At 47.9% G+C, this 10,360-nt stretch overlaps 1 protein-coding gene across 1 annotated transcript in view; it reads right to left on the bottom strand.

Moving 5' to 3' along the window:
• The window catches only part of LOC108800051 (G-protein coupled receptor 54-like), a 24,513-nt gene that overhangs the window by 5,083 nt on the left and 9,070 nt on the right, over nucleotides 1-10,360 (bottom strand). The window contains exons 2-4 of the mRNA XM_018571993.1: nucleotides 7,340-7,416; nucleotides 1,940-2,075; nucleotides 866-1,104 (exon numbers count right to left, since the gene is read on the bottom strand). Coding sequence (XP_018427495.1) covers nucleotides 866-1,104; nucleotides 1,940-2,075; nucleotides 7,340-7,416 — 452 coding nt within the window. The remainder of the gene's footprint in view (nucleotides 1-865; nucleotides 1,105-1,939; nucleotides 2,076-7,339; nucleotides 7,417-10,360) is intronic.

Below are 10,360 nucleotides of genomic sequence, written 5' to 3' on the forward strand. Positions count from 1 at the left end.
TTCTCTCTCTCTCTCGTTCTCTCTCTCTCTCGTTCTCTCTCTCTCGTTCTCTCTCTCTCGTTCTCTCTCTCTCATTCTCTCGTTCTCTCTCGTTCTCTCTCTCTCGTTCTCTCTCTCTCGTTCTCTCTCTCTCTCGTTCTCTCTCTCTCTCTCTCTCTCTCTCAAAATTAAAAAAAGAAAACAAAAATAGGCTTTTTTAACTTGATTTTTTCTGACCTGGCCATAATAATGTATCATTTGTATTTGGTGCAATTGAACCGTCACTTTAAATCAGCTTAATACATTCCAGGTGCATCAAAACAAAAGACGTGCAAAAAAGCCGTAAAGTTAATTTTCTTTCTAAAGCAGCCACAGCCTGAGTAGAGAAGCCAGTCCCCTGCCAGCACGCTGCAGAGAAGGAGCTTTGTTCTTGGTGTGGAAGCAGTGATCTCCCTGCAGAGGTCCAGCTCACTCTCTACAGACCTAGAGCAGGGAGCCAACGCTTTAATGATTGCAGAGCTATAGATCTGACCAAGTAAGGGGGGTGTTGGACCTCTACAGAGAGACCACATGAGACTCCACACAGCCCACCCCCCCTGGAGCAACACAGAGTATGTAGCTTCATATTATTCTGCGTTGCTATATAATGTATTGCTGGGATTTGTAGTCCTCTATAGCTGCTATTATTCTGCATTGCTATGTGGTGGGCCTCCATAGAGAGAGCATGGGTCTGGCAGGGGGCAGGCTTTTCTACTCAGGCTGTGGCTAAGAAAATGAATTACAAGCCATTTGACACTTTTTGTTTTGATGCACCTGGAATATATTTAGCTGAAGGTTCTGTTGGGCTTTAATTTTAGAAAGCCGGATGTCTGCAGAACCTTCATACCTGGTAATTATTGTCCATGGGCTCCACCACGGGCCGGCCCACTCTCTTCAGCATCAGGGAGTAGCAGAGGCAGATGGTGAGCAGGGGCAGCAGGTAGACGGCCAGAAACTGGTAGAGGATGCAGGCCTTCTTCATGGCGTCCGAGGGGAACTGCTCGATGCAGTATGTGCGCGGGCCGTACCAGTAACCTTCCTGGATCTTCTGGTAGGGAATGATTGGGGTGGAGAGCAGGAGGGAGCCTGTGTGTGAAGATCAGAGATCGGGGATGAAATAAAGACACCGTCACAGAACATCTACAGAAGTCATGAGGTTGTCCTGTTATAGCATGCCAATCAGAACCAATTAAGGAGAACTATGAGGCGAGTGAAAATACACAAACCGTCGCTTGCTCACTTCTCGATCCTGTCCCTGCAGAGAGCCGTGACTGTCACTCACGGCTCCTTGCAGGGATTCCCCCCTGTCCACCCTCTCTTCTCCTCCAGCGCTGACTGGCGGAACGGACGGGGGAGGGGGCGTGTAGAGCTGGCTCTGCCTCTAGATAGGCTGAGCCAGCTGTCACTCACGCAGCTGGGTGGATCCAGACAGTAATGTCGGGCTCCGTCCCGGCTGCGGCGGTCTCAGTACACCGCGAGCTGTAGCTCACTCTCACTCCTCCAATAGAGAAGAGCCGGAAGATGCCTCACTCCTCCAATAGAGAAGAGCCGGAAGATGCCTCACTCCTCCAATAGAGAAGAGCCGGAAGATGCCTCACTCCTCCAATAGAGAAGAGCCGGTATTCTATCGAAAAGTTCCAACTCGTCGAGATCTCCAACCACATGACTTCCAGTTATTAATCTAAGTTACCCCACTCAATATGGCCGCCGCTTGCGGTGGGGCAATTCAGATTAATAACGTGCTGGATTAGTCTGTCCTAGTACATTTTAATACTTTATTGCTCTGTAGTATGTGTATAGGGAGGTGGCGCATGTACAGTACGGCCTTCTTGTCCAAACCTCTTACTTCTAACTAAACTAGAAGTCAGGTCGTTGGAGAACTCGACGAGTTGGAGTTTTCGACAGAACACCGGGTGAATACCTATCCAGATGCAGATGCTGACAATCATGGCCACCCTCGGGGTGCGATGCCGCAGCGACCGCAGTGGATACAATGTGGCGTAACATCGGTCGGCGCTCATCGCTGTCAGCGTGATACACGTGGCCTGAACTGTCACCTGCAGCCATGGAAACAAAAAGAATATTCGTGTCATTTCACCTTCCACACACATTACAATGTCTCAAGAATCAGAATCAGCTCTCGTTATAGGAAGATATCCGTCCGTCCGTCCCCTCCCCCGACGCCGGACTTTCATCATTTGTTTACAACAATAAACCTTTCAGCGATGAAACTAAGTAACCAATAAAGTGGACCTGTCACTGCACGACTAAACCCCGCACATGTCACAATATACAGCGACAGGATCATTATTCAGAAAAGTTCCCTCTTTTATTATCATAAAGTCAACCTTCAGCTCCAATGACTTTGCCTAGGCTGAGATGATGTCATCAGTCTGCTGCAGGCAGGAGGAAGCATTTCCACAGTCTCCCCTCCCCCAGTGATCAGTCTGCTGCAGGCAGAAGGAAGCATTTCCTCAGTCTCCCCTCCCCCAGTGATCAGTCTGCTGCAGGCAGGAGGAAGCATTTCCTAAGTCTCCCCTCCCCCAGTGATCAGTCTGCTGCAGGCAAGAGGAACCAATTCCTCAGTCTCCCCTCCCCCAGTGATCAGTCTGCTGCAGGCAAGAGGAAGCATTTCCTCAGTCTCCCCTCCCCCAGTGATCAGTCTGCTGCAGACAGGAGGAAGCATTTCCACAGTCCCCCCCTCCCCCAGTGATCAGACTGCAACATTGTAACTTTGTAGCAAGGCTTCATCGGGGGCTGACCTTTGTCAGACATTTGTGACACAGGCACCAGAATTTACATGATTGTGTCATCTCTGAGCCCAGCATCTCATTCCAGGAAGTAGATGTGACCCTGGGTGATGCCTGAACAAAGATGGAGCTGTCCTTTTAGAGAGAAAATCAGATGAAGGCCTTGTCAGGGGGCGTCATGTGATCTCTGCGAGAGGTAATAAATATCTGGAGGTGCACTTTACATGAAAAAATATATATCTGATGACAGGTCCACTTTTAGCTACTGTTAGTTACAGACAATAAGCAGGTCAGTGCTGTACGGTGGCCGCCCGGCTTTTAGAGGGGAGTCTGTGTATAGCAATTATTTGGTTCCCTTGTAACTTCCAGTATTGCCGAGCTCGGCATATCAAATATTCACAAATTCTACTACCGTACTGGAGACATAGCGGCATTTGTAAAATACACAAATTCCTCGTGTATGAGGAAAAAGAAATGTATTAGACTTGTGCGCCGTCAAAAAATTTGTTCCGTTCTGTAATATCCGTTATTTCGTATTTCGTAATTCGTGTCCGAAACTCAATTCGCATTCGTACGAAATACGGATTTTCGTTAGTTTCGGCACATTTTCGTAACTTTACGAACATTCGTTATGATGAAGTTAAAAAGCAAAAATACCTTTGTTAATATCGGAGTCGATTTGGTCGTTGTTTTTTTTAATCCGAAATACGAATTCCGTTAATGGATTCCGGATCCGAATTTCGTATTTCGGATGAAAAAAAAAACTACCATCAAGTCCAATATAAATGTACTTTGCTTTTTACCTTCAATATAACGAATGTTCGTAACGGAACGAAAATACGTCAACGGAATTTCGTATTTCCCGCCTGTGTATTGTAATGCGACGCTCAGCAGCAGCGGATCCGTATTTCGGATTAAAAAAAAAATCTTGTCATGTTGTTCAACCTCATTTACAGGGGTAACATTAGTTCCCGTTTCAAAGAAATTCGGATCCGAAATTCGTTAATGGAATTTAGTATTTCGGATATAATTCGGAAACTGCAATTCGGATTTCGGATGCTTCCGAATCTACGAATTTCAGGAAAATTCGTACGAATTTCGATTCGTAACGAAACGAATCGCACATGTCTAAAAAAAAAATTCCCCCCCTCAGCCCCACACCATCACCCCACATCCCTCTACTTATTATATCCCAAACATAGATCACAATCCTCCCGTGTCCGGGCTTATCTAGATACAGTGCAAAAAGTAATAATGCATATGAGAGGCTGAGACAAAGTATCTCTGCGCTGACACAGGTGGGTTTATTTTTGAAAAAAAAGTTTCATATTTAATAACAAACACTCAACAATTGTATCAAAACACAGAATACAAAATACAAATATAAAGTACAAATACAAAACCCTTTTGGGCTTGTTCACACCAATTGCGTTGTGTTCCAGAGCGGTAGCCGCTGGAACGCACCGCAATCGCTCACATAACTTCCCCCTTTGTCTTTGTTCTGGGGCGGGAGGGGGCGTGGCTGTGCATTGAAGTCAATGGCACCGCAGCCACGTTCCAGCAGTGTGATCGGACGCGTGGCAAGACATTGCCTGTGTTCCGTTCCACTGCAAACGCACAAAAAAAGCTGCTTGCTTTTTGCATTTGCAGTGGAACGGAACGCAGGCAATGTCTCGCCACGCGTCCACTGCGCCCCTGCGGGTGGGCGTTTGGGGGCGTGGCTACGGTGCCATTGACTTTAATGCACCGTCATGCCCCCTCCCGACCCAGAACAAAGGGGGGAAGTTATGTGAGTGATTGCAGTGCGTTCCAGCAGCTACCGCTCTGAAACGCAGCGCAATTGGTGCGAACAAGCCCTTACCAAAACCAGACCCACCCTCTGTACTGGACCACTGCATGGCTGGTGGGTGGACACGGTTTTGTGGATGGCCATTTAATATTTTTATTATGATTAATTATAACATATTTTGGTCTAAATTTATGAAGAAATAATATGTATTTTTATGTTTTATATCAGAAAGAACGGGATTTTTGTCATTTTTCCTTTATATATATATATATATAAAAAAAAACACATCACCAAAAGAAACACGTTCTGTCTTAAAAAGGACATAAAATTCATCTGTGTGCGGCGTTGTATGACCGAGTAATTGTCAGTCAGAGGATCACCATACTGAAAACTGGCCTGGGAAGGAAGGGGTAGTGTCAGGAAGCCAGAGCCAGGATTCTTACTCCGGGGTTTGCGCATACGCCTGGTGCAGCCCATAGAGCTGTGTCAGGTGCGGCGTCTGTGCGTGAACGTGCGTCAATTGTGCGCATGGGCACGCGCCGACGTATTCTTGGAATATTTGGCGCCCTCTGGGCTACAAAGGCTGTGACTACCAAACCTCCTCTGCTGTCAGATTTGTCAGCTTCCCTGTGTTTCCTGCATCCTGTTCCTGAGTTGTGCCTGTTATTGACCCGGCTTGGCTTGACCCCTCTGCTTCTCTCCAGTGCTTCGACCCTCGGCTTGTCCCTGACGTCTGCTCCTGCCTCATCCCCTGGTACTGCCCTCGTCCTCGCCCTTTCCACTTCAGACTCCCTGAAGGTAGGTGACGGGTAGATAGTGACTGGTACTGAAGAGGTTAATTAAGATAGACAGATCTGTGATATTACCCCGGAGAGCGGCGCGCTGGATCCGGACCTCAGAGTGCCTCTAAATGAGATCTTTAATACGCCGTATAATGTCTCTTTGTAACAAGTCAGAAGTTCTTTTTACAATCCTCTGATGTTAAACCTCCTTCATGGTGCTCATTATCTCTCGTATGTTAAATATAAACCGGCCTAATACCGCAGCGGAGGATCACTCGCACTGTATACATTATTGTGACTGAAGTGCCATTAAGGAAGATGAAGGGAGAGACTCCTATGAAGTACTTTGCTGCTGATGTCCATTATGAATATCAGCGACGTTTTCATTAGGCTTTAAAGTGTCCCCCCCCCATGTTAATGTCAGCACTTACCTTAGATGACGTCTTTTATTCCGATCTTCTTCTTCTTTCCCCATGTTTTCATCTGTCCCTCCAGCGGTGCGGCGGCTCTCCGATCCAGCGCCGACACCTCTCTGCGTGCAGGCACTTCCGATCCAGCGGCGTCTGCAGGCGGGTGCACGCCGTCCATAGACCTACCTTGCGTCTCTCCTCGTCTCCCGGCCGGGAATGGGAACTCCGCCCCAAGATGCTTTACGGCCGTACGAGCAGTTCCTGATTCTCGGCGCGGGAGCGCGCATAGAAAAAAAGGTAAGTTTAAACCGCTGTTTTAGCGGGTTTTTTTAACTGTTTGCCTATATCTACTGCTTGATAGCAGTAGATATAGGCGAAAAAAACGGGAGGGTTTAAGTGCTCGATCCACCGAAATGCCACCATGACTTCCCCCACTTGGTTATCGACTTGCAATGGCGTCCTCCTCATAGACGTGCACAGCCTATTGCATAAGCGTGTGCAAACAAAAGTACAAACACAACACGCGTGTATGTATATATATATATATATTTCCTGATACCAGCATGGCAGCATACCAATGTCCCATATGCTGCCATGGATTGGCGTCAGGAAAGGAAAATTACCGATAGGTAAGTATACAATTTTCCGTTATATATACATACATACACAGACCTGAGGCATCCCAGATTCCCATCTGTTCAACTGTCCCTTACCTCTTCCAGCAGGGGTGCAGTAATGAAGCAGGGAGCCTGGTAGGTGGTCATGTGACCACCTGCCTGACTTCCTGATTGGATGGGAAGCCTAGGAAGCTGCAGCCACCCTCCCTCGAAGCCTCCCAGGCACCGAGGACTGCGGCTGCTATGTGAGGAAAGTAAGTGGCAAGTGCTGCTGCGCTCTGTATCACTGAGCCGGTCACAGAGAGATCTCTCCGCTGGCTCCGCGACTAAAAACAAGGCACCTGCTGTTACAGTTTCGGTGTTGCCCTCGGGGTGATTAGGGTGTGCCCAGGCACACACAGCACACCCCCTGCGCAGGACTATGGTCCTCCTCCTAAATGCGCACTGGATACATTGCATACTTTGTAAAGCATTTCGATAAATTTCGATAAATCTCCCCCCTAATTTCAGGAACCAGAGATGGACACTCACTTGAAGGGGGAGATTTATCTAAATTCTGGGATTTACAGCATTATAAACTATGGGATGTAACCAGCATACAGTATAGGAGAACTATGAGGGGGGGAGGGGGGGTGCTTTTCACTCACCTCATAGTTCTAAGGAGAACTTAGGAGGAGGACGCCATTACAAGGCGATATCCAAGCGGTGGAAGTCATCGTGGAATGTCGGTGGTTTGAGCACTTAAAGTGACACTAAACTCCGGAGTTAAATCTTACAAATATATATTTATAACTGAACAACAATGTATCTTATTTGTGTATCACTCGGCTGTAGATCCTCCAATCATCTCTGACACTGTCCTTCCTTCTGGAGGGGGGTTACTTTTGTTCCCCATGGTCCCTGCGTGTGTTGAAAAGTTGTCACCGCTCCAAGCTCGCTCCCGGGATGAACTACAATCTCATGTTTAGTTTACGTATTTGTATAGGTAGAGGGTGGCGGTGAAAGGGACGCAGCACACTAGGAACATAATGTCAGTGGACGCCAAGTTAGCTGCAGACACAGACACAGAGAATTAAAATGGTGGAAGTTGTTCTCATTACATGTCATCAGTAGACTGTCAGTTTAAACATTTCATCCTAGAACATGATTGCTGTGCTGTCACAGGTCACCAGGGGGCAGTGTGGAGTCACAATCAGAATCATCCCCGCTGCATCCTTCTCCCAATACATGACCAGATTCATTTATATAAGCCTCTGGACTATGAGCTCACATAAAGATGCACATGCCCATAAAGACACGAGCATGCGTGCTACAAAACCCCTCCATGAACTGAGACAATCAATAAATTAGGATTTCCTTTAGTTCCTTTATTGGCAGCTGTGGAGTGGACACATGACGTGGTTTTATTCCTACATAGTAGGTGCATTTAAAATTACAAAACATCAGATTTGTATTTTAGGCACGACTTATCTGGTGTACATACAGACACTGGAGCAAGACCACACTTGTTAGTAAATTCCACATCATATACATGTTGTTTAGGGGAGAACATTCTGTTTATACAAACATAGGTGTGACAACCATTCTCAGCTGTTCTCCTGTGATTATTAGTTCTGCCACTAGGGGGTAGTGTGTGTGTTCTGTTTAATGTTTGCGTAATGCAATGTTCTTTCTGGAGGAATTACAGGGTTATGATGTTATTTTCGGTCTCTGTGTTCTTGCTGCTCCTAGTAAACCGAGAAGTGCTCAGCCATGAGTCCGGCACCATCTGACTGGCAAGGGTCATATCTGCAGCAGCTTTCCAACAGTTTGTGGGCCCGGCTACATAGCACTAAACACTGCTGCACATACAGATCCAGATACAACTGTAAGGCCATAGCCGGGAGCTCGCGTGCTACTACGCATACGCGGGTCCCAGTCTTCCGGGTTGCCGGAAAACATGTGTTAGCACACATGCGCTCACAACGGAATGTTGCACACAAGAAGTGACACAGTGGCTCACAGGGAGTGACTCACGGCCCTCTAATAGATGTTCCTATTTAAACCAGCTGGCCCAATGGGTCAGTGCTGAACGGTCTTTAAGCTTGTGCTTGTGTTCCTCCTGATCTGTTGCCTGTTACCTCGACCCGGATTGCTGCTGACTTCGACTGATTGCTCCTTCTGTACCATCTGACTTGACCTCGCTCCAGTTTCTGCTGCAAACCTCGCTGGCATCACAGCTGTGCACCGACTCTGCTCATCCCTCCAGGGATCCAGTTGCCGGACTTCTACCAGGCACCGTGTCTGAACACTTTGGCACCCGTGCTTCTCTCTGTCTACTCGCTCCCTGTTTCCACATCCAGGGGTGTGAGACAAGAGCCGCAAGGGAGGCCTCCTCAGCTAATCGGTCCTCCACCAGGTACGTGATAACAACTCAGAGTTATAGTAAAACAGTCTCTGACAAATTTTCAGAAAGCATATGTGATGGCTGCCTACAGGGATGTATTAATAAAAGGTTTGCAGAGCCATTTGTTCTGAGAAAACGGACATTTACATTTGTTCTGTGTCACTAGGGCAAAATCAAACATTTTCTTCCACAGAACGAATGCAATTGTCAGAGAATACCACATTATGGCCACTAGGTGGAGCTAAAGAGCAACACATATTTCCCATGCTGCTCAGCTCCATCTAGTGGCCAAAATGTGGTATTTTCAGACAATTATATTCGTTCTGAGCCCAGACCAGACCCATCGATAGATGAATGAACAGAGAAAGATCACAAAAGCTCAAAGTTCTATATCCATGTGCAGTGGGGAAGCAAGACATTCTGTCACCCGGGGGCGAAGGCTCAGAGTTGCTCCTCCTCCCTCCCCCAAGGGAGAAGTTCTCCATTCACACACCCAGTGGCAGCCATGAAAGTGAAAAACAGCAAAAGAAATGTGGGAGGAGCAACAAAAGGTACAGCAAATGTTAGCAATATACTGAACTTAATTAGAAATCTATACCCAGGGGTGTATCTACTGCAAGGCAAATTAGGCATTTGCCTAGGGCGGCACTTTCCACGTAGGCAGCAGAAAATGCCGTCCCAAACCAATGAGGCGGACAGGGCCGGACGTGCCTTTGGGCATACTGGGCGGCACAGAATCAGGCAGCGGCGGCTGCCTAATGTGATAAACTACGCGGCCGCAAGTTCCTAAGAGCGGCTGCCTAATTAGAGAGCTGCCCGGTGGAGGGGGGGGCCCAGTGAGGTGTGATCCGGCTGGCTTTGTACAGGAGGTGGAGGAGAAGCAGCAGGTGGCTCGAGGCTGGCCATAGCATGGCAGGATGTCCCAGAAGCAGGCTGGGGGACTGCAATGTATCCTGTTAATACAGATGGCACTTCGAGCTGCAGGTAAGAGGAGTAGCACATGTATTCAGGGAAAGGGACTCTGCACAGTCCTCCTGAGACCCCACACAGCCCACCATAAGCCCTGTACAGCCCACCTGAGACCATGACCCCACACAGCCCACCATAAGCCCTGTACAGCCCACCTGAGACCATGACCCCACACAGCCCACCATAAGCCCTGTACAGCCCATCTGAGCCACCCTGAGACTCCTGAGAACCCGTGTTCGCTGTATCCAGTGACTGACTGGTTGTGCAAAATGTTCTAAACAGGAAGGGGCGGGGCAAATTTAGATTGAGGTGGGTGCCCGAGTTTACTCTTGCCTAGGGCAGCAGAAAACCAAAATACACCACTGCCTATACCAGACCAAGCTGATGAAAGGCCAGCACATGCAGGACTGTATTAGAGTCATATCTGCAGCAGCTTCCCAACATGACAAAATGTATTGGAACCAATCAGTGGCGTAACCAGAGTTATGGGCGCCCGGGGCAGAACATTTTTTTTCGCCCCCCCCCCCTATTATATAAACATCCACTAGAACTGTACCCCCCACACATATATTGTATATCAGCTAAGAAACTACAAGTCCAAGCATGCCATCATTGTCCCTGTACACCCCCCCCCCCCCC

Source organism: Nanorana parkeri, unplaced genomic scaffold (assembly GCF_000935625.1).
Source record: "Nanorana parkeri isolate BGI_ZX_2015 unplaced genomic scaffold, ASM93562v1 scaffold1894, whole genome shotgun sequence".
Classification (NCBI taxonomy): Eukaryota; Metazoa; Chordata; class Amphibia; order Anura; family Dicroglossidae; genus Nanorana; species Nanorana parkeri.